The 24,880-nt window shown below is 49.0% G+C and overlaps 1 protein-coding gene across 3 annotated transcripts in view; it reads right to left on the bottom strand.

The window, feature by feature from the left end:
• LOC119975763 (mediator of RNA polymerase II transcription subunit 12-like protein) overlaps positions 1-24,880 on the bottom strand; it is a 640,706-nt gene that overhangs the window by 568,221 nt on the left and 47,605 nt on the right. For all 3 annotated transcript variants that reach the window (XM_038815591.1, XM_038815593.1, XM_038815592.1), the window contains exons 4-5: positions 17,419-17,610; positions 15,497-15,656 (exon numbers count right to left, since the gene is read on the bottom strand). In XM_038815591.1, coding sequence (XP_038671519.1) covers positions 15,497-15,656; positions 17,419-17,610 — 352 coding nt within the window. The remainder of the gene's footprint in view (positions 1-15,496; positions 15,657-17,418; positions 17,611-24,880) is intronic.

Below are 24,880 nucleotides of genomic sequence, written 5' to 3'. Positions count from 1 at the left end.
GCTGACCTCTCAGAATATGTCCACCTGGAGAAGATTAAGTCCGCCATCAGAGGGTCAGAGGGAGGCTTCCTGGATACTTGGGGGCAGTTCGTCGGCCTGTTCAAAAACCTGTTCGAGGCCAGCAACGAGGAGTAAGCCAGGGGCAACGAGGAGGGGGGGGGGGGTAACCACAAGAGTAGAGGGAGGGTGCTGAAACCAATGGGGGGGGGGTGAAAACGAGGATGGGGGGGGGATATCATAGACCGATCCAGAGGGCAGCAAACGTACAGTTAGTCAAATGAAGGACAAAACAAACCTCTCGGTAAAATAAAGCTAACTAGCGTGGGCAAGAAAAATGCAATGTACATGAGTAACAACTGTTTATGAATGAGAAAAGCCAATAAAAAGATTTTCCAAAAAAAAAATTAAGGCATCTAACAAAGCAAATAATTTCCAGTCAACTTAGATGAGTCATGGTGTACCATTGGTTATACACTGGATCCATGGTGTATCCATTGCAATTCGCATACTGCTACAACCGGTCGACAGCAAACGCCATCTCCCTGACCCTACACTCATCCCTGGAGCATCTCAACAAGAAGGACTCCTACATCAGACTCCGATTCATTGACTACAGCTCTGCATTCAATACCATAACCCCAGCCAAGTTCATAGCAAAACTCCAACACCTAGGTCTTTGCTCCTCCCTCTGCAACTGGATCCTCGATTTCCTGACCCATAGACCACAATCAATAAGGATAAACACCACTATCTCCTTCACGATAGTCTTCAATGCAGGAGCCCCACAAGGCTGTGTATTTAGCCCCCTTCTATATTCCCCGTACACACACGACTGTGTGGAAAAGTTTGGCTCCAACTCCATCTGCAAGTTTGATGAGACAACCATAGTGGGTCAGATCTCAAACAACGATGAGTCAGAATACAGGAGGGAGATGGAGTACCTAGTGGAGTGGTGTAACGACAATCTCTCCCTCAACATCTGCAAAACCAAGAAGCTGGGTATTGACTTCAGGAAGCGAAGTATCGGGGACACACCTATCTGTTTCAATGGTGCCGAGGTGGAGATGGTTGACAGCTTCAAATTCCGCAGTGTGCACATCACCAACAATCTGTCCTGGTCCACCCACGGCGATGCTACGACCAAGAAAGTACAACAGCGCCTATACTTTCTCAGCAAACTTAAGGAAATTCGGCATGTCCACATTGAGTCTTACTAATTTTTACAGATGCATCACAGAAAGCATTCTACCTGGCTGCATCATCGGCCCAAGACAATAAGAAACTACAGTTGTGAACACAGCTCAGTCCATCACATGAACCTGCCTCCCATTCATCGACTCATAGTTATCATAGAATTTACAGTGCAGGAGGATATTCAGCCCATCGAGTCTGCACCGGCTCTTGGAAAGAGCACCCTACCCAAGGTCAACAACTCCACCCTATCCCCATAATCCAGCAACCCCACCCAACACTAAGGGCAATTTTGGACACTAGGGGCAATTTATCATGGCCAATCCACCTAACCTGCACATCTTTGGACTGTGGGAGGAAACCGGAGCACCCGGAGGAAACCCACGCACACACGGGGAGGATGTGCAGACTCCGCACAGACAGTGACCCAAGCCGGAATCGAACCTGGGACCCTGGAGCTGTGAAGCGATTGTGCTATCCATCTACACCTCCCGCTGCCTGGGGAAAGTGGGCAACATAATCAAAGACCCTCCCACCCGTGTTATTCTCTCTTCCAAACTCTTCCATCCGGCAGGAGATACAAAAGTCTGAGGACACGAACTAACCGATTCAAAATCAGCTTCTGCCCGCTGTTACAGAGTCCTGGATTATCTTCTTTTGGACTGAACTGATCTGTCCACGCATCTTCTCTACTGTGTAGTACTACACTCCGCATGTTTCACCCAATGTCAGTGACAATGTATTTACTTTGTGTACTTATGTATGTCCAATGTTTTTCATGTGTGGAACGATCTGTCTGGACTGTATGCAGTACAATAATTTTCACAGCAGCAGTGACGATAACCCCCAATCCAAATAATTTCAATCATATTGCAGAATTTGGCCCATCACGACTGTATCACCTCTTAAAAAGCTATCCAATGAGTTCCGCTCCCCTGCTCTTATCAAACTTCACCAAAATAACAAATATTAGCGGAACAACAACCACAAGTTATCTGTAGAACAGGATCTGAAAAGCCAGATCAGATGTACTGGCTAACTTTACTATTGACATCCCTTTGGTTTCGAGCAGAAGTCAGAAGGTCACGAGCATGCCTTTCTCTACACCTGGCAAAACAAAATTGAATCTTGGAGAATATATTTACACAAAATGTCTTGTTTTTTTAAACTTCAGAAAGACAGGAACACAAACAACTGTAAAAGAGGAACGCTGTAACCAAGGCAAGGCCTGTGAACACCTTTCACAGAATCTTCAGCTATTTCTTTTTTTAAAAAATTTAGAGCCAATTATTTTTTTTTCCAAACGATGGGCAATTTAGAGTGGCCAATCCACCTACCCTACATATCTTTCGGTTGTGGGGGTGAAACCCACGCAGACACGGGAGAAAGTGCAAACTCCACACGGACAGTGACCCAGGGCCGGGATTCGAACCCAGGTCCTCAGTACCGCAGACCCAGTGCTAACCACGTGCCGCCCCCATCTTCAGCTATTGCAACTGACTGTATCCCAACCCCAATTGTCCAATGAGCTTTGCCTCCTTCATTCACGTTCCAAATGATAAGAGCCCTCTTTGATCTTTAGTCATGGGTGTCAAGTAATCACATGATGCACCATGTCAGAAATCGTCTACCACTAGATCTGCAGATATGCAGAGCTGGACTTGTTGAGGAGAAAGGGGTTGCTTTCGTGAAGAGTTTTCTTCACGGCAACACCACAACCATCTTGTCCTATTTCATACAGCAAGCCAGGCCAGAAAATAAACATGGATTAAAAGGAGTTAGTTAAAGTTAACAGCAAGATCAGGATTTCAGTCCCTCCCAATGTCTTAACAAAGTCTAAAAGGGGCAGAACAATCGAAATGGGGTCGTGGAGCACAATGACCTGAAGGTACAAGTCATTAGAAGGAGTAATGAGGGTTAACAAGGCCATGGATAATGCAAACAAGGAACTGGGGTCCATTTCTCGATGGCCAGAATTGAAAAGCAGAAACATTCTATTAAACTTTTGTATAACCTTGGTCAGACCACAGTTTTGATTTGCTAGGACTATTGTACAGAACACGTTTCCATTTCTGGGAGAGCCCAAAATCGGACGTCCTAAGTAAAAAAAACTGTTAATCGCAGTGGATAGTTCAGCCCAGCATTTTTCCAGCCACAAAAATCATGTTTTTGCTTATCCCCAGTGTATAAGGTGACCTCCGCTTTGCAGCCACATCAGCCCCGTTCTTCACATTCGTAATCAGCCTCAATTTTTCACCCCACAAATACATGTTTTACCGTATTACTGGGTACAAAGAATCCAACAGGTTCGACAGGCTGTCCTGTAAAGATGCATGGGAGCTCAAGACACGGCGACTCGTTGCGTCGGACCCTGATGACATTTCAAAATGGCGACCACCCACACAGGCGATTCACTTATACACTCGGCTTATAGGTCAACGTCCCCTATATTGGAGGGACCCTTCCAGGCCTTGCTTATACCTCGACATTCACCGGAGTCAAAATTATATCCAGTAAGGAATTCAGGAATCCATCTTTACCCAGAGAGCGCTCAGGATGTGAGACATGCTATCACAAAGATTTTGAGTCCGCCTTCACAGTGTAAGACACAAGCTAAACATGTCAGAAAGAGAGAGTAACCAAGGGGCTAAAAAGAACGAGGAACATAAGATAATAAATACAAGCAGAGAATAAGCATTAGAGAAACTTTAGGGACTAAAATGTGACAAATCCCCAGGATCTGATGGTCGACATCCAAGGGTTCTGAAAAAGGTAGAGGTAGGTGCAGAGGCAGTAGATTAAGTAAATAGTGGACGAGTGACAAACTCCTTCAGATTTCCACTCTTCAGAAGATTTAGCCCACGACCCTATAAAGGCTAATATATTGCATCACAGGTGCATGATAAGCCTCTGCACACAAGTTTGCATCACTTGATTTGTGATTGATATTTTTGAATAGGTTGAATTGGTTTCTCCTTAATGCATCTATACTATTCGCCTGCACTTCGTAACAACTGGAGAGGGAGGCGCAGGCTCCAAGAATTTTATATTCGATCTTTCTCAGCTCCAAAAAAAATCCCAACTGTGTGAAGTATCTTGTTTGTACAAATAGATTAAAAATAGAAAATGGTGATACCGAAAATCCTGAGCTCTCTCAATGCCATCCCGCTGTAATTTTGGTGCTGGGGCGGGGGCAATGATCAGGTGCTAATGTACCACTTAGATGAAGCGAGGGGGAGTAATGTACCTCAGTTTGCTTATATCAAGCTTGGTAGGAACTCAGGACAGAGGCTACAAAGAGATATGGACAGGTTAAGTGAGCAGGCAAGAGGGTGGCAGGAGGAGTGAGGGAGCGTGAAGTTGTTCGCTTTGCTGGACGGATCTGGGGTCTCCCAGAATCTTAAGGGATCGGCTGAACAGGTGGGAAAATGGAGTGGAGGCAGATCAGTCATGGTCGCGTAGAACGGCAGAGCTAGCTCAAGGGGCCTTATGGTTTACACCTGCTCCTGCCCCTCAAGTTGTTATGTAGTGAAGGTGAATGTGAATATTATTGATGCATTTAAGGAGAAACCAGCTGAATACATGAGCAAAAGGATCAGATGTAAATGCTGACAGGATTAGATGACGTAGGGTGGAGAGGTCTCTTGTAGACCATGGACCAATTGGATCAATGGCCTTTTCCATGCTGGATTTCTCTGCAAATAATTCGACAAAGTAAAACGAGCTAGATATCAGCAGCTGGCGAAAATCATATTTCTCCCCCTCCCATTCTCTGGCCCAGAGAGCCAAACTTTCTCCGAGGACCCCACCATCCTACTCCTATACTTACATCTTTCTCTAGCTCCCCTCCCATCTCCCCCTCATGCCCTTTCCAACGTGATTGTGTCCAAACAAGCCAGCTTCCTGCAGTGGCGTGCAGAGGGGGGGGCCGACGGTGCGCTGGCCCCGGGCATCGATTGAATGGGGGCAGCAGCGTGAAGAGAACGGAGCGCGCACCGTGGTCGGCCAGAGCGCGCCTGCGCACCGCGGGCGGCCGGAGCGCGCCTGCGCACCGCGGTCGGCCGGAGCGCGCCTGCGCACCGCGGTCGGCCGGAGCGCTCCTGCGCACCGCGGTCGGCCGGAGCGCGCCTGCTCACCGCGGTCGGCCGGAGCGCGCCTGCGCACCGCGGTCGGCCGGAGCGCGCCTGCTCACCGCGGTCGGCCGGAGCGCGCCTGCTCACCGCGGTCGGCCGGAGCGCGCCTGCGCACCGCGGTCGGCCGGAGCGCGCCTGCTCACCGCGGTCGGCCGGAGCGCGCCTGCGCACCGCGGTCGCCGCTGGTGAAGAGGCGGCTTTGCACTCGGCGGCTGGAGCGTGAACAAAAAGGGTGTGAATTCTCCCGAATCAATGCCACCATGGGTGAGTTTTATTTATTCTTTATCTTTATCTTTTGATCCATTTTTAAACTCTTCTCTGCACCCTCTCTATAGTTGTCAACTTACTAAACTGTCGTGCCCAGAATTTGACATTTGGGCCAGGGGCACCCATTTGGGACAGAACCAGTATTTTATGAAGATTCATCATGGCCTCTTAACTTTTGCCCTCTTACCCTTTATACTTAAAGCCCAGGGTCCTATAAATGGGAGATTCTCAGAGACAGGGGCAGCACGGTAGCATGGTGGTTAGCATAAATGCTTCACAACTCCAGGGTCCCAGGTTCGGTTCCCGGCTGGGTCACTGTCTGTGCGGAGTCTGCACGTCCTCCCCGTGTGTGCGTGGGTTTCCTCCGGGTGCTCCGGTTTCCTCCCACAGTCCAAACATGTGCGGGTTAGGTGGATTGGCCATGCTAAATTGCCTGTAGTGTCCTAAAAAGTAAGGTTAGGGGGGGGGGGGGGGGGGGGGGGGGTTGTTGGGTTACGGGTATAGGGTGGGTACGTGGGTTTGAGTAGGGTGATCATTGCTCGGCACAACATCGAGGGCTGAAGGGCCTGTTCTGTGCTGTACTGGTCTATGTTCTATGTTCTATGTTCTATGTTCTACTTGACTGCAAGCTGCTGGAGCTCGGATCTTGAACAGAGCTTTATATCTGGATTTGGGGACCCTTTATGCACTGGCATAGTGCACAAACAGGCCCCACATGACCAGGGTTTTGTGAAGAAGAAGGGATCTGGAAATGTGTCGACTGTGAAAATTATATTTGTGGAAATTGGGTGAAGTAATGCCGGTGTTTGATGAGACTTGGTGCTAAAGCTTTAGAGAAATGAAGATGGAATTTGATTTGAAGAAGTTCAACGTTTTGAAGGATATTGTGGCTGAAATGAATGCAGTACGTGCTGAATGAGCTGACCGAAATGTGTGAGATATGTCTTTGTATCTGCTATGTGTAATTTATCGGTCATATTATTGCAATTTTCCTGTTAATTCATGTTTAATTTACGTTGATTTTGGTGTGATTGCTAATATAAAAGTGAAGTCTTGTATATTGGTCTTAGTTGGGTTGTTTGTAGTTTGTTTCCACAAGGGTCATAACAGTATTTCCATGACGTTGCTGCTCTTATCCTTCTCAATGGGGGTTGCAGAGGAGGGAGGCACAACTTTCGAGACATAACATCTCACCCATTGCTGCAAAGCAAAATGACTGAAGAGGAGAACAATATCCCTAGAATCCCAGCGCTAAGGGGAAATTGACTAACTCTTGCAGCGCAATTTAACCTCAGGCAGCCGTCCTATACCTTAGAGATGACCTAGAGGCAGCTTGGGGCCTGTCGTGAAGGTGAGTGAGTGCCTTTAAATTTGGTTACCTTTCACTGGGAGCAGGGTTTGAGGGAATATCAGGTAAGCTTTTCGTTTCTTTTTCTTCTTCTTGTTTTTTTTTTAAATCTAGAGGTGATGTCAGGGAAGGCAGTACAATGCTCCTCCTGCAGAATGTTTGAGGTGAGGGACGCCGTCAGTGTCCCTGCTGATTTCATCTGTGGGAAGTGCACCCAACTCCAGCTCCTCAAAAACCGTGTTAGGGACCTGGAGCTTGAGCTGGATGAACTTCGGATCATTCGGGACGCAGAGGGGGGTCATAGATAGGAGCTTCAGGGAAGTAGTTACACCAAAGACTGGAGATAGATGGGTAACTGTAAGAGGGACTGGGAAGAAGCAGTCAGTGCAGGGATCCCCTGCGGTCGTTCCCCTGAGTAACAAGTATACCGTTTTGGATACTTGTGGGGGGGGGGGACTTACCAGGGGTAAGCCATGGGGTACGGGCCTCTGGCACGGAGTCTGTCCCTGTTGCTCAGAAGGGAAGGGGGGAAAGGAGTAGAACATTAGTAATTGGGGACTCAATAGTCAGGGGCACAGATAGGAGATTTTGTGGGAGCGAGAGAGACTCACGTTTGGTATGTTGCCTCCCAGGTGCAAGGGTACGTGATGTCTCGGATCGTGTTTTCCGGGTCCTTAAGGGGGAGGGGGAGCAGCCCCAAGTCGTAGTCCACATTGGCACTAACGACATAGGTAGGAAAGGGGACAAGGATGTCAGGCAGGCCTTTAGGGAGCTAGGATGGAAGCTCAGAGCGAAAACAAACAGAGCTGTTATCTCTGGGTTGTTGCCCGTGCCACGTGATAGTGAGATGAGGAATAGGGAGAGAGAGCAATTAAACACGTGGCTACAGGGATGGTGCAGGCGGGAGGGATTCAGATTTCTGGATAACTGGGGCTCTTTCTGGGGAAGGTGGGACCTCTATAGACAGGATGGTCTACATCTGAACCTGAGGGGCACCAATATCCTGGGGGGGAGATTTGTTAGTGCTCTTTGGGGGGGTTTAAACTAATTCAGCAGGGGCATGGGAACCTGGATTGTAGTTTTGGGGTACGGGAGATTGAGAGTATAGAGGTCAGGAGCACAGATTTGACTTCGCAGGAGGGTGCCACTGTTCAGGGAGGTGGTTTGAAGTGTGTCTAGTTCAATGCCAGGAGTATACAAAATAAGGTAGGGGAACTGGCAGCATGGGTTGGTACCTGGGACTTCGATGTTGTGGCCATTTCAGAGACATGGATAGAGCAGGGACAGGAATGGTTGTTGCAGGTTCCGGGGTTTAGGTGTTTTAGTAAGCTCAGAGAAGGGGGCAAAAGAGGGGGAGGTGTGGCGCTGCTTGTCAAGGACAGTATTACAGTGGCGGAAAGGATGCTAGATGGGGGCTCTTCTTCCGAGGTAATATGGGCTAACGTTAGAAACAGGAAAGGAGAGGTCACCCTGTTGGGAGTTTTCTATAGGCCACCTAATAGTTCTAGGGATGTAGAGGAAAGGATGGCGAAGATGATTCTGGAAAAGAGCGAAAGTATCAGGGTAGTTGTTATGGGAGACTTTAACTTTCCAAATATTGACTGGAAAAGATATAGTTCGAGTACATTAGATGGGTCGTTCTTTGTACAATGTGTGCAGGAGGGTTTCCTGACACAATATGTTGACAGGCCAACAAGAGGCGAGGCCACATTGGATTTGGTTTTGCGTAATGAACCAGGCCAGGTGTTAGATCTGGAGGTAGGTGAGCACTTTGGAAACAGTGACCACAATTCGGTGACCTTTACGTTAGTGATGGAAAGGGATAAGTATACCCCGCAGGGCAAGAGTTATAGCTGGGGGAAGGGCAATTATGATGCCATTAGACATGACTTAGGATGTGTTGGTTGGAGAAGTAGGCTGCAAGGGTTGGGCACACTGGATATGTGGAGCTTGTTCAAGGAACAGCTATTGCATGTTCTTGATAAGTACGTACCAGTCAGGCAGGGAGGAAGGGGTCGAGCGAGGGAACCGTGGTTTACCAAGGAAGTGGAATCTCTTGTTAAGAGGAAGAAGGAGGCCTATGTGAAGATGAGGCGTGAAGTTTCAGTTGGGGCGCTTGATAGTTACAAGGAAGCGAGGAAGGATCTAAAGAGAGAGCTAAGACGAGCAAGGAGGGGACATGAGAAGTCTTTGGCAGGTAGGATCAAGGAAAACCCAAAAGCTTTCTATAGGTATGTCAGGAATAAAAGAATGACTAGGGTAAGAGTAGGGCCAGTCAAGGACAGTGGTGGGAAGTTGTGTGTGGAGGCTGAGGAGATAAGCGAGATACTAAATGAATACTTTTCGTCAGTATTCACTCAGGAATAAGATAATATTGTGGAGGAGAATGCTGAGACCCAGGCTATTAGAATAGATGGCATTGAGGTGCGTAGGGAAGAAGTGTTGGCAATTCTGGACAAGGTGAAAATAGATAAGTCCCCGGGGCCTGATGGGATTTATCCTAGGATTCTCTGGGAAGCCAGGGAAGAGATTGCTGAGCCTTTGGCTTTGATTTTTAGGTCATCATTGGCTACAGGAATAGTGCCAGAGGACTGGAGGATAGCAAATGTGGTCCCGTTGTTCAAGAAGGGGAGTAGAGATAACCCCGGTAACTATAGGCCGGTGAGCCTAACGTCTGTGGTGGGTAAAGTCTTGGAGAGGATTATAAAAGATGCAATTTATAATCATCTAGATAGGAATAATATGATTAGGGATAGTCAACATGGTTTTGTGAAGGGTAGGTCATGCCTCACAAACCTTATCGAGTTCTTTGAGAAGGTGACTGCACAGGTAGACGAGGGTAGAGCAGTTGATGTGGTGTATATGGATTTCAGTAAAGCGTTTGATAAGGTTCCCCACGGTCGGCTATTGCAGAAAATACGGAGGCTGGGGATTGAGGGTGATTTAGAGATGTGGATCAGAAATTGGCTAGTTGAAAGAAGACAGAGAGTGGTAGTTGATGGGAAATGTTCAGAATGGAGTTCAGTTACGAGTGGCGTACCACAAGGATCTGTTCTGGGGCCGTTGCTGTTTGTCATTTTTATAAATGACCTAGAGGAGGGCGCAGAAGGATGGGTGAGTAAATTTGCAGACGACACTAAAGTCGGTGGAGTTGTAGACAGTGCGGAAGGATATTGCAGGTTACAGAGGGACATAGATAAGCTGCAGAGCTGGGCTGAGAGGTGGCAAATGGAGTTTAATGTGGAGAAGCGTGAGGTGATTCACTTTGGAAAGAATAACAGGAATGCGGAATATTTGGCTAATGGTAAAATTCTTGGTAGTGTGGATGAGCAGAGGGATCTCGGTGTCCATGTACATAGATCCCTGAAAGTTGCCACCCAGGTTGATAGGGTTGTGAAGAAGGCCTATGGTGTGTTGGCCTTTATTGGTAGAGGGATTGAGTTCCGGAGCCATGAGGTCATGTTGCAGTTGTACAAAACTCTAGTACGGCCGCATTTGGAGTATTGCGCACAGTTCTGGTCGCCTCATTATAGGAAGGACGTGGAAGCTTTGGAACGGGTGCAGAGGAGATTTACCAGGATGTTGCCTGGTATGGATGGAAAATCTTATGAGGAAAGGCTGATGGACTTGAGGTTGTTTTTGTTAGAGAGAAGAAGGTTAAGAGGTGACTTAATAGAGGCATACAAAATGATCAGAGGGTTAGATAGGGTGGACAGTGAGAACCTTCTCCCGCGGATGGAGGTGGCTAGCACGAGGGGACATAGCCTTTAATTGAGGGGTAATAGATATAGGACAGAGGTCAGAGGTGGGTTTTTTACGCAAAGAGTGGTGAGGCCGTGGAATGCCCTACCTGCAACAGTAGTGAACTTGCCAACATTGAGGGCATTTAAAAGTTTATTGGATAAGCATATGGATGATAAGGGCATAGTGTAGGTTAGATGGCCTTTAGTTTTTTTCCATGTCGGTGCAACATCGAGGGCCGAAGGGCCTGTACTGCGCTGTATCGTTCTATGTTCTAAAGATAAAGAGGTCAGTGAATAGCTCTAGAATGGGTGCAACTACGTTTTCTATTGGTTTTTTGGTGATATTTAATGAAATATTTACGTGGGGCTTTGGGGCATACAATCAAGATTTGCCCCGGGCGTCACCAGACCTCTGCACGCCACTGGCTTCCTGCTCCCTCAAACCCATTTCCTCTCCCAGCAAAATGCACTTCCTGGATCTCACGTTAGGTAGTGTTGTTAACGGTTCTCTCTCCTCAGGTACCCCGCCTCCCCCTCCTTCATCACCTCGCTCTTAAAAAAAATCTCTTGATTGCACTGTCTTTGCAAGCTACTGTCTCATTTCCAACATCCTTTTCCTCTCCAAAGTCCTCGCCTCCCTATTCGATGACCATCTTTCCCCGGAACAATAATCCCTCCAAACAGGGTTACTCTTGTCACAGCTCGAAAAACCGCTCTCAGCAAAGTTACAAAAGACATCCTGTGCAATTGTGAGAAAGGCAGACTTTCACTCCTCACCCGTCTCAATTGGACTGCGGTCTTTGGCTTGGTTGACCACACCATCCTCCTCCAACGCCTCGCCAATGACATCCAGCTGGGATTGGACTGTTCTCACCTGGTTCCATGTTTATCCAGTTGTTGCCAGGATATCACTTGCAACATGTTTCTCTTCTTGGTCCTCACCTCTGATGTTCCCCCAAGGATCTAATCCTCGCGATAAACCACCCCCCCCCCCCCTCCTAATCCCCATCGACGTGAAGCCGCTCGGTGACATCATCTGTCTCCAGGTGCATGCTGACAACACCCAGTTCTACCTCACCACCAATGTTCCCTCTAAGCTGCACAAATCTACCACCGGCAGCAACTTGGAAGTTACTGCACAGCTGCACGCGCATGGTCCCCTTTCAGATATAGGGTAAAATAATTTTTATACTGCATAATTACATGCATAGGCCACGCTCAACCTTAAAGCTCCAGGGGGCATGTCTCACCAACACCCCTCCTGATCCTTCGACTGCCTCCAACTTAAAAAAGGAAAAAGACAAAAGGGAAGAGAAAGATATACAAGCAAGCTTCTGCAAACAGCACAGTGATAATGACGAGTTCATTTATGTTGAATGAGGGAGACCGCTTGGCCGCCATCCAGTAAGCTGGATAAGCAGAAATTACTTCCACTAAATATTGAGAAGATCAACGCCAGTTTTTCCATTTCTTACATACCGACACCAGCCTTCTCCCTGGCATCTGTCCGAGACCATTTGCAATCTTGATTTCGCATTTGGCCCCAAGCCACGTTTTCAAGTACCTATCCATGGCATTGCCAAGACCACATCTTCTCACCTTCATTTCTTCATCTGATTTCACCCCTACCTCGGCACATCTGCTGTTGAAAACCTCACTCGTGCCTTTGTGACCTCACGAGTTGACCATTCCACTGCAGCCCTGGCTGGCATCTCAAATCCTCCTGCCCGTGAACGTGGAAGTCACCCAAAACGCTGCAGTCCATATCCTAACTTGCAGCCAAGTCCCATTCGCCCATCGGCCTTGTGCTCATTGACCTACACCAGCTTCCAGTCAAGCAAATCCTTCGTTTTACAAGTCCCGGTCTTGTTTTCAAATCCCTCCATGACCTTGGCCCTCCCTATCTCCGTAAATTAATTCTCTCAAATTAATCCTCTAATTCTGGCCTCCATGACCATCCCTATTTTATAAACCGCTCCATCGCTGGTGGCTGTACCTTCAGCTACCTAGGCCCGAAGCGCTGCAATCGCCTCCCCATGCCTCTCCTCTGCTCTACCTTATTTTCCTCCATCAAGGCACTCCTTAGGTCCTACCTCTTTGATCAATCTTTTGACCTATTATCTGTTGATGCTGCTCAGTGTTAAATATTGTCTGATGACACCCCTGTGAAGCACGATGGAACATTTTACTTTATTAAGGGCGCGACAAAATCAAACACTGTTTCTCTTGTTCCCTAAGACACTATTAGCCGTCATTAGGACGTCCAGTGAGCCTCTTTTCCCGAATTAATTAAATTACTGGTCCTTTACAGGGATGTGGGTGTTTAATATGCCGATTCCACTTCAACCGCACTGACCAGGTTCGTTTACTGTGGACTCAAGAGAGGCAAAAAAAATCGAGGTTGTTCTGAGGCTTCAGGTTACACCCTGTCAACCTAAATGTTCATGGAGGAAAATAAAGTAGAGCGGAGGAGAAGCATAGGAAGGCTTCGGGCCTAGGTTTAACAAATGCTTATCCAGTTCCAACAAAAAGTATCAGGGGCTGAATTCTCCACTGTCGGGATTCTCCGTGGAGCCAGCAGTGCACCCACGCCTGGGGATTTCCCGGCAGAATGGGGCTTCCCATAATGGGCAACCCCATTGGCCGGCTGGTGGGACGGAGAATCCCGCTCCAGACCTTAAAAGGAAAAGATCCCCTTTATAGTGAGGGGCCTCCTCAGAATCTTCACTTTCCAAGTAGTTTCACCACTTTGTCGGCCAATATAGGGTGCGCGAAGAATGGATCCCGCAAAATTTACAACCAGAAACTATCTGGAGAAAATGAGTATTCGTGGAGTTTATCTCAGTCCGAAAGCTTTATATCGTACAAGTTTGTTTAATCTTAACTCGCGAATGTACGGAGATCATCTCCCATCCCATTGCCGTATCTTTCAGGGGAAACTCCATTCATGCGCAAAAAAAACAGGTGCTCGGATGACGCGGTCACTAAAACGAAGGGCTGAATTGTCGACTTCTGCTTCGAGTTCCTATGTTCCTAAAACCTTGGCATGTTTTGCGATCCACTATGGTAATCATTGTGGCCGGGCTTCTCTCACTTTTCTTCGGAAATATTAACTCGTCCACAGATGCTGACCGGACTGCCCTGCAGAGCTTTTCCACCAGTTTCTGCTTTTGTCTCTCCCCCATTTCCCATTCTTAGGCGTGGGGCTAATAAATGGGGGCAGGTTTGTGCTGACCGGCCTGCTCCCACGACAGCCAGAATAGAAACTGTTCATTTCACAAGATTTCACAAGAAGACAAGAAATGGGAGCAGGAAAAGAGAAATGGGGGCAACATTACACCCTATGGCCAGTCGAGCCTGCCCCCATTCATGGCTGATCTTGGGGCTCATCTACATTTTACCGCCCGCTCCCTCACTCCTCACACCGTTCGGGGGGGGGGGGGGGGCAATGTAGCCCATGGGGTTTCTGAGTGCGTTCCACAGACATCTTGTCAACCATTGCCCAGTGCAGGGTTGCCATTCCATTGGTTTCCATCCAAAAAAAAGAGTTTTCCCACCTCACATTTGCTTTCAAAAGTGATTAGCATGGGCAGCACGGTGGCACAGTGGTTAGCATTGCTGCCTCACGGCGCTGAGGACCCGGGTTCGAATCCCGGCCCTGGGTCACTGTCCGTGTGGAGTTTGCACATTCTCCCCATGTTTGCGTGGTTTTCACCCCACAACCCAAAGATGTGCAGGGTAGGCGGATTGGCCACGCTAAATTGCCCGTTAATTGGAAAAAATAATTGGGTACTCTAAAAAAAATTTTAAAAAGTGATTTGCATTTGTATTTCACCTACATTTGTCTCAGGAAGGCAGACAGCTTGTCAGAGACCCCTCCCACCCAGACTTTGCCCTCTTCCAGACCCTTCCATCAGGCAGAAGATACAGAACATAGAACATACAGTGCAGAAGGAGGCCATTCACCCATCGAGTCTGCACCGACCCACTTAAGCTCTCACTTCCACCCTATGCCCGTAACCCAATAACTCCTGCTTATGCTCACCTTTTTGCTCACTAAGGGCAATTTATCATGGCCAATCCACCTAACCTGCACGTCTTTGGATTGTGGGAGGAAACCGGAGCACCCGGAGGAAACCCACGTACACACGGGGAGAATGCGCAAACTCTGCACAGGCAGTGACCCAGCGGGGATTCGAACCTGGGACCCTGGTGCTGTGGGAGAAGTCTGAAGACCTGCACATCCAGACAGAGGAACAACATCTTCCCCACAACGACTAGATTCCTCAACGACTCTCCCTTGGACTGACCCATTCCCTGTAAGAGCACTATTCATGACGCCCTATGCTGCTCTTGCTCATGTATTTGATTTGTTTGGCCCCTTGTACCGCAATGTAACCAATCACCATTTGTCGATGTACTCTGTCGATTATTCTTTCTGTCTGTGTACGTATTGTGTGCGTTTCCTTGGCCGCAGAAAAATACTTTTCACTGTACTTCGGTACATGTGACAATAAATCAAATCAATCAATCAAAAGGAAGGCAATTGAAGAGCTGTGGGGAAAGAGAAGGGGAAATAAGACGCAACGTAGAGCATCTTCACAGAGCCGGCAGAAGCAAGATGGGGTGAGTGGCTTCTGTCTGTGTGCTATGATTTCCGTTCATAAGAGACTTGTTCTGCTGAAGGAAACTATCATTTCTCACAGGAACAAGTCATGAGAGGAGCCTGAACCATAATACTCATCATTACAGTCAAGTGATCAGTGAACAATCAATGGCAGAGGGATAAAAAACAGGCACGTCTGCATTATTACCAAGGTTGGGATCCGTGGCCTGTCGCTTCTTAATCTTGGCTTCAGAAATAGCAGCATAATAAGCGCAGGTCATCTTTATCAGCCACGCTCCCCTCAACATCGGCACAGAATATTTAGCCAGATAAGCAAAGGCTTCTTCCTTCTTGCTAAGGATTGGGACCTGCGCAGAAGAAAAACAAAACAAATGTTTATTTGCAATGCGGTCGGTCAAAACTGACCACTGCTGCTCTGAAATACAAGGCCTGTGGAGAAAGGCAGAAACATTGTTTATCAATCAAGCCCTGCTGGTGTTTAGGGTGAAGGCAAAATAGGAGTCCTGAAGAACCTGCCGATGCTCATTGTTAATGTTCACAATCAGGGTGGTTTTCCCGACTTATTCCGACAAGCAACCAAGGAGCAGCCCTGATCTAGAGTGGAGGGGGGTCCTTGAGGGAGAGGAGGAGAAGGGCCCCTCGGTGAGACAGGAGGGGGCGAGGTCCTGAGCGAGAGAGGAGGGGGAGCCCTGAGCGAGAAAGGAGTGGGGAAGGGGATCTGCCATGAGAGGGACTGGAAGGGGGGGAACCCCAAACGAGAGAAGGTGGGGTGGGGGCCCTGAGCGAGAGAGGAGTGGGGTTGGGCCATGAAAAAGAGAGAGAAGGGGGAGGGGCGCTGAGCAAGAGTAGAGGGAGAGGGGCTTTGAGCATAGAGGAGAGGGCAATTCCCAAACAAAAGAGGCAGCGAAGGGGGGCCCCAAGCGAGACAGAAAGCAAGGGTAGGCTGTAAACAAGAAAGAAGAGGAGACGGCCCCATAACAAGAGAGAAGGTGAGGGGGTCCCGTAACAAGAGAGCAGGCAAGGAGGTCCCAAATAAGAGAGCAGATGAGTGGGGCACCCTAACAATAGAGATGGTTAAGGGGGATGCCCCAAATGAGAAAGGTGAGAGAAACAAGGACAGCACATTTGCACAGTGGTTAGCACTGCTGCCCCACAGTGCCAGGGACCCAGGGTCGATTCCGACCTTGGTTGACTGTCTGTGAGGTGTTTGCATGTTCTCCCCGTGCCTGGGTTTCCTCCGGGTGCTCTGGTTTCCTCCCACAGTCTAAAGATGTGCAGTTGAGGTGGATTGGCCATGCTAACATTGAATGAGTCCAAAGACGTGTAGTTTAGAGGGGATTACGGGGTTGAGGGGTTAGGGTGGGGTGTGCCTAGGTAAGGTGCTGTGGCAGTGTCGATGGGCTGAATGGCCTCCTACTGCACTGTAGGGATCCAATGAAATTTGTTCCTCTAAGACAGGGGTGGGCAAACTACGGCCCGCCAAAGGTCTTTATGCGGCCCACCAAGATCAAGTCATAAAAAAAAAAAAAAAAAAATTTAATTTTAAGGTTAAAAAGGTTACTGGTATAGGGTGGATACGTTGACTTGAGTAGGGTGATCATTGCTCGGCACAACATGTGTTTCATGTGAAGTTTCTACTTTAAAATATTAATTAATAAAAATTAATTGCTTTTTTTTTCTTTAAAAAGCTTTTATTTTGGCTATTTTAAATATTAATTATTTTACTCAATATACTATGCGGCCCTTTAAAATTGTGAATTTCTGAATGTGGCCCTTGCACAGAAAAGTTTGCCCACCCCTGCTCTAAGAGAAGGCAAGGGATCCAAACGAGAGAGGTGGTGAGGGGGCCAAATGAGAGAGATAGTGCAAGAAGAGGACGGAGCAGAGAGGAGAAGGGAGATGTAATCCAAATTAGCAGAGTTCCGCTTAAAAAAGAAAGTAATTTTCTCAATTTTAAGATATCCATTGTTGGCCTAAGCATACTTTACTTCGAAACAAAAATCTTAAAATAATTGTAAACCACATATGGCAATATTTGCCAGCTCCAATTTAGATTTATACACACACACACACGATATGCAAAAGTTAAGCAACATTTTGGAATCCTACCTTTTTGGCTAAAACCGTCAAAGGTTTATTTCCTGCAAGATCCGTGAACCAGATGTGAATTGCACTCTGGGAGCGGGCAGTCACAAGCCAGTAATTATCTTTGGCATTCACCTGAGGTTTCTTCTTCCCTGTGTCTTGAAAAGTGTTGAGTTTAAGTTTCTCCGCCAAGATGCTGCTAAAATAGGCCCCTATCTGTTAAGATAAAGCCAAGAAGGAAGTTAGAGTCGGATGGGAGGGGACGGTGCAGATGATCGTGTGTCATCGATTTGGACAGCGTCCCATTTGAGACATCTTCCACCACTGGACTGAACCTCACATCAAGAAGGGGGAGATGGGCTGGAAATTATGCTGAAACCACAGTAACCCATGTATTGTTCAACCCTCACAAGTGCAATCTACTTGGATAATCAGTAAGAGTATAAAAGACAAGAAGTGGAAAAGTATAGTTCTGCACTTGGCCCCTGGTGAACGTACCTTCCTCAAACATCTGACTAATTGGCCACTTACTTCATTCATGGTTTATGGGATCTTGGGATGCACAAACTGACATGGCCTACTTGCCACTCGCTGCACTACAAAATAGTTAATCACATGTGAAAGGCGTGCAAGGCGGTTATGAGAGACAATGTTACAAATGCATGGCTTTCGCTGAAATGTCAATGGGATCCTATGGCAGAGGTACAAGAACGTGGACCTAGAGGGGGGAGGAATGGAAAGACACTGGACATGTATCGCAAACAGCTGTATTACACGCTAAGCACCCTTCATTACACTGCTTCTCATTTTGGAAGGAATGGAGCAAGATGTCCAACTCCATTTCTCCGACATGTGAGAATATGAACTGGATTGATTCCCTTTTGCATCCTTTCAAAAGAGCTGTGGGAAGGAGGGAATGCTGCCCGTTCAACTGACCAGGGATCTGATCTCAGTTAATCTTTTCAACTTCAGCTTCATATTTTAGTCGGGCTGCTCGGGAACTGTGGGTGTAAGGGAGACAGCACTGCTGTACCAGGATTCGGACGCAAGAAGGAGCTTTAAAAAAATTCATTCCTGCCGATCATGAAGAGGTTTTTATTAATTCAACAAACAGAACTTCTGTATTCCTCTTCCTAGTGACATGCCTGCTGTGGCAATTCACGCTGCTCATCTCAAACCCTTTAAATTCATCTGAGCAAACAGGCAGCATGCACCCAGTTTAATGTCTTATCTGAGGCACGTGAACGTGTCAGCCTCGGTCATGTGCTCAAGTCCTTAGTGCGACTTCAGACTCCATCCCAACTCGGAAGAGACAAGAGCCACCCACTCGCACAAATCGACTGCAGAATACTCGGTCACAAGCTGAAAATTGTCATTCAGCAAATTACGGTGTCAAAACAAATTGGCACCAATACGGGTCGATGCACTTCCAAAGAGATTCGCGACTGAAAGCACAAACATTTTGATGCGAAAGGAGTGATATAAATGAAGGCATTAGAAAAACCAAAAGGGAAACAATTTTCTGATTATAAAGCTGCAACTTAATTTTGGCAGTGCCTGGGCTAAATAGAAATGGTGAACCGTGACAACAAACAAGGGCTCAAACTGTTGAAAGACCAATGAAGGATTGATTTCAAACCTTGCGAGGGACTTTCCAAGATGGGAGATGGAAGTAAGAATGTTGGTAGCATACCAGACAGCCAGGTCCCAGTGAATTAGGATGTTGAGTTCAGGGGGCAGATGGTCTTTTTTCTGGACCGAAGACCCAAGGTCGATTAAAAATGAACAACTTCTCTATCTGAGAATCAGAGTTCCCTCAGGACATACTTATGCCGTGTTTCCGACGCCAAATGTCTTTCCCCCTCCACTCGCCCGCACCCCCACCAAATTTCCCACCAGGACTGGGTCATCAGCCCAGAGGGAGCACTGGCTTGAACATTTCTTCCAGTTTTGGCAGCCTCCCAAAACGGACGTCTGCTTCAAATCTTTTTTTTTTTAAATGCAAAACAAAATAAAACAGATTCCAGAGAGTCTACCATGTTGATGATACCAAAACGGCAAACATTTAACGGCAAGCGATTTATCCGCCTGCCGGAGCTTTAAGGATCTTTAGGGCACCGTTCCTGACACCTGTTTCAAGATGGTGGCTCACGCTGAAAGTGGATTAAAGTGGAATTGCAACTCAAGAAGCCCCCCATCTTGACCATATTAGAGGCTCTCCAGCATCTTAACGTCGCCGAGGAAGTACATCCCCTTGTTGTCACGGTGTCGTTTCTGTGAGGAAATATGGGTAGAACAAAGAACAATGCAGCACAGGAACAGGCTCTTCGGCCCTCCAAGCCTGTACCAGTCATGATACCACCCTTGGCCAAAACCCTCAGCACTTCCTTGGGCCGTATCCCTCTATACCCATCCTATCGATGCATTTGTCGAGATGCCTATTGAACGCCGTTAATGTATCTGCTTCCACAACCTCCCCTGGCAGCATGTACAAGGCACTCGCCACCCTCTGTGTAAAAGGCCTGCCTCACACATCTCCTCTAAACTATGCCCCAAGGACCTTAAATCTATGCTCCCTCGTGACTGACCCCTCCACCCTGGGAAAGAGTGCCTGCCCATCCACTCTATCAATGCCCCTCAACTTTGGAAATAACAAATTTAAAATATTGCCCCGCTGAAGGCTGAAGGGGGCGGGGGAACGCGGGATTTTTCCCGGCTCAGGATGGATGGGGGAAGGGGATAGCCTGCTGGTGGGTAATGGGGGGGGGGGGGAACCAGGTTGCTGCTGGTATGGTCAAGGGGGAGCTGGAGCGAGTAGAGGGGGTCGGGACGGGGGTCTGCCGCCATGGGGAACGGGCAAGGCGTGGGGTGTGGCCGCGTGGCTGGCCGAGGAGGGGTTATGGCTAGTCGGCGGGGGAGGGGGGTGGGCAGCCCCCTGATCTGGCTGATAACCTGGAACGTAAGGGGACTGAATGGGCCGATTAAAGGGGCCCGGATGTTCGCGCACCTGAAGGGGCTGAAGGCGGATGTGGCAATGTTCCAGGAGACACACCTGAAGGTGGCGGACCAGGTAAGATTGAGGAAGGGGTGGGTCGGCCAGATGTTCCATTCAGGGATGGATGCCAAAAATCAGGGAGTGGCGATCTTGGTGGGAAAGAGGGTGTCATTCGAGGCATCGAGCATTGTGACCGACAATGGCAGCAGGTACGTAATGGTGAGCGGTAAGCTGCAAGGGGAGAGGGTGGTGCTGGTCAAGGTGTACGCCCCGAACTGGGACGATGCGGGTTTTATGCGGCGTATGTTGGGTCGGATCCCGGACTTGGAAGTGGGGGGCCTAATAATGGGGGGGGGGATTTTAACACGGTGTTGTACCCGGCACTGGATCGCTCCAGGTCTAGGACGGGTAGGAGGCCGGCGGCGGCTAAAATGCTGAGGGGTTCATGGACCAGATGGGAGGGGTGGACCCTTGGAGATTTGCAAGGCCGGGGGCTAGGGAATTTTCATTCTTCTCGCACGTTCATAAGGCCAATTCCCGGATCGACTTCTTTTTCATGAGTAGGGCGCTGATTGAGAGAGTAGAGGATACAGAGTACTCAGCGATAGCCATTTCGGATCACGCCCCGCATTGGGTAGACTTGGAGCTGGGGAAGGAGAGGGACCAGCGCCCGTTGTGGCGCTTGGAGGTGGGGCAGTTGGCAGATGAGGAGGTGAGCGAGCGGGTCCGAGGAAGCATAGAACGATACCTGGAGGCCAACGATAACGGGGAGGTTCGAGTGGGGACGGTCTGGGAGGCGCTGAAGGCGGCGGTTAGGGGAGAGCTGATCTCCATTAGGGCCCACAAGGAGAAGAGAGAACAGAGGGAGAGGGAGAGGGTGGTGGGGGCGGTGAGGGTAGACAGGAGATACAATGAGGTGCCGGAGGAGGGACTGTCGAGGGAGAGGTGCAGCCTCCGGGCAAAATTCGACCTGTTGACCACCAGGAAGGCGGAGGCACAGAGGAGGAAGGCCCAGGGGGTGATTTATGAATACGGGGGAAAAGGCAAGCCGGATGCTGGCGCAACAGCTTCGGAAGCAGGACCCAGCTAGGGAGATCGGGAGTTAAGGATAGGGGAGGGAGTGTGGTGCGGAGTGGGGTTGGCATCAACGGGGTCTTCAGGGACTTTTATGAGGAATTGTATCGGTCCGAGCCCCCAGTGGAGGAGGGAGGGATGGGCCGCTTTCTGGACCACCTGAGGTTCCCGAAGGTGGAGGAGGGACTGGGGGTGGGATTAGGGGCCCCGATTGTGCTGGAGGAGCTAGTCAAAAGGATAGGGAGCATGCAGGCGGGGAAGGCGCCGGGGCCGGACAGTTTCCCGGTCGAGTTTTACAAAAGAATATGTGGACCTATTTGGCCCGTGACCGGTTAGGACCTTCAATGAGGCAAGGAAGGAGGGGGGGGGTTTGCCCCTGACAATGTCCCGGGCACTGATCTCCTTGATCTTTAAGCGGGACTTAGATCCCCTGCAGTGTGGGTCTTACAGGCCGATCTCACTGTTAAATGTAGATGCCAAGGTGCTGGCAAAGGTCTTAGCCATGAGAATTGAGGATTGTGTGCCGCAGGTCATCCATGAGGACCAGACGGGGTTCGTGAAGGGGAGGCAGTTGAACGCGAATGTGCGGAGGCTCCTGAATATTATTATGATGCCGGCGAGGGAGGAGGAGGCTGAGATAGTGGTGGCGATGGATGTTGAGAAGGCCTTCGATAGGGTAGAGTGGGAGTACTTGTGGGAGGTGCTTAAGAGGTTCGGGTTTGGGGAGGGGTTCATCAGGTGGGTTAGGCTGTTGTATGAGACCCCGTTGGCGAGTGTGGCCACAAACAACAGGAGGTCTGACTACTTTCGGCTGCATCGAGGGACGAGGCAGGGGTGTCCCTTGTCCCCCTTGCTCTTTGCATTGGCGATTGAACCCCTGGCTATGGCACTGAGGGAGCCGAGGAAATGGAGGGGGCTGGTGCGGGGTGGGGAGGAGCATAAGGTGTCGCTCTATGCGGACGACTTGTTGCTATATGTGGCGGACTCAGTGGGGGGATTCCGGAGGTAATGAGGATCCTAAGGGAGTTTGGGGATTTCTCAGGGTACAAGCTCAACATGGGGAAGAGCGAGTTGTTCGTGGTTCACCCAGGGGACCAGGGGAGAGGGATTGGCAAGCTCCCACTAAAAAGGGCGGAGAGGAGCTTCAGATACTTGGGGGTCCAGGTGGCCAGGATCTGGGGGGCCCTGCATAGACTTAACTTCACGAGATGGAGGAGGAGTTTAAGAGGTGGGATGCGTTGCCGCTGTCCCTGGCGGGTAGGGTGCAGTCAGTCAAGATGACGGTGCTCCCAAGGATTTTGTTCCTGTTCCAGTGCCTCCCAATTCTAATCCCGAAGGCCTTCTTTAGACGGGTCAACAGGAGCATTACTGGGTTTGTGTGGGCGCGAGGGACTCCGAGAGTGAGAAGGGTGTTCCTGGAGCGGAGCAGGGTTTTGGGGGGGGGGGGGGGGGGGGGGGGGGCGCCTGGCGCTACCCAACCTCTGTGGGCACTACTGGGCCGCTAATGTGGCGCTGGTGCGCAAGTGGGTGATGGAGGGGGAGGGGCGGCATGGAAGAGGCTGGAGACGGCGTCTTGTGGGGGTACGAGTCTGGAGGCGCTGGCAACGGCGCCGCTGCCGCTCCCTCCACCGAGGTATACCACGAGCCCGGTGGTGGCGGCTATCCTCAAAATTTGGGGGCAATGGAGGCGGCACAGGGGGGAAGTGGGGGCCTCGGTGTGGACCCAGTTACGGAGGAACCATCGGTTTGTCCCAGGGAGAATGGAGAGAGGGTTTGAGTCAGAGCGGGGATTGAAAAAGAGCGGGAGTTGAGAGTCAGGGTAGGGATTTAAAAAGAGCGGGAGCTGAGAGTCAGAGCAGAGATTTAAAAAGAGCGGGAGCTGAGAGTCAGAGAAGAGATTTAAGAAGTACGGGAGCTAAGAGTCAGAGCAGATATTTAAAAAGAGTGGGAGTTGAGAGTCAGAGCAGAGATTTAAAAAGAGCGGGAGCAGGGGCTGCCAATGACGCCTCTAGGCAATGAGCTGGGTTTGATAATCATTCCAGAAGTGATTTCACATGAAAATGCAAAGTTCATTGGCTGGGAAGTAACTGTGCATTTGCATTCCCTATTCCAAATTGCTTTCCGATTAAAAGTGAAAAAAGAAATATATTATGGATTTGAAAAACTAAAAAACAGCTTTAAATTTCAAAAGAAAACACATTAAAAACAAATTAAATTAAATAGAGGTGCAGGTGTGTTTGTCCTGCATGATGTGGGAGCTGGGGGCCACATTGTGGCTCCCAATCAACACACCTGTAGCAAGTGTTGGTTGCTTGAGGAACTTTGGCTCAGAGTTCATGAGCTGGAGTCTGAGTTTTATTTTTTTAATATATAAATTTAGTGTACCCAATTCATTTTATCCAATTAAGGGGCAATTTAGCGTGGCCAATCCACCTATTCTGCACATCTTTGGATTGTGGGAACGAAACCCACGCAAACACGGGGAGAATGTGCAAACACCACACGGCCAGTGACCCAGAGCTGGGATCGAACCTGGGACCTCAGCGCCGTGAGGCAGCAATGCTAACCACCGTGCCACATGCTGCCCCGGAGTCTGAGTTTTAGACACTGCAACACATCAAGGAGGGGGAGAGTTACCTGAACGTTGTGTGTCAAGAGGCAGTCACACACCTTACATGAACTACCTTGAACTTGGTCAGTGACAGGAGGGTGTAACTATGAGTGAGGTAGGTAGAGGGATCCAGGGGGTAGGGATGCAGGAGCCTCATCCCTTGTCCAACAGGTTGGAGATTCTTGCTCCCCACTTGAGAGTTGGGAATGTAGGGAGAATTATCAAACTGACCACAGCACCGTGGTACAAGGAGCCATTCAAGTCAGGGGAGAGAAATGAAATGTAGTCATAATCGGGGATAGTATAGTTAGGGGCTTACACACTGTTCTCTGTGACCAGGATTGAGAATCCCGAAGGCTGTGTTGACTACCTGGTGTTTGGATTGCGGATATCCCACCTGAGTTAGAGGAATTTGGAATGGGAGGGTAAAGAACCGGTTGCCATGGTCCATGTAGGTACCAACGGCAAAGGTAGAACAAGGATAGAGGTTCTGCTGAAGGAATATGAGCAGCTAAACTAAAAAGCAAAACGAAAAGGTAATGATCTCCGGATTACTACCTGAGCCACGAGCTAATTGGCGCACGGTCAACAAGATTAAATAGGTAAATAGAACATAGAACATAGAACGATACAGCGCAGTACAGGCCCTTCGGCCCTCGATGTTGCACCGACATGGTAAAAAAAACTAAAGGCCATCTAACCTATACTATGCCCTTATCATCCATATGCTTATCCAACAAATTTTTAAATACCCTCAATGTTGGCGAGTTCACTACTGTCGCAGGTAGGGCATTCCACGGCCTCAC

This window comes from Scyliorhinus canicula, chromosome 13, assembly GCF_902713615.1.
Source record: "Scyliorhinus canicula chromosome 13, sScyCan1.1, whole genome shotgun sequence".
NCBI lineage: Eukaryota > Metazoa > Chordata > Chondrichthyes > Carcharhiniformes > Scyliorhinidae > Scyliorhinus > Scyliorhinus canicula.
This window is presented reverse-complemented; position numbering and strand designations above follow the sequence as displayed.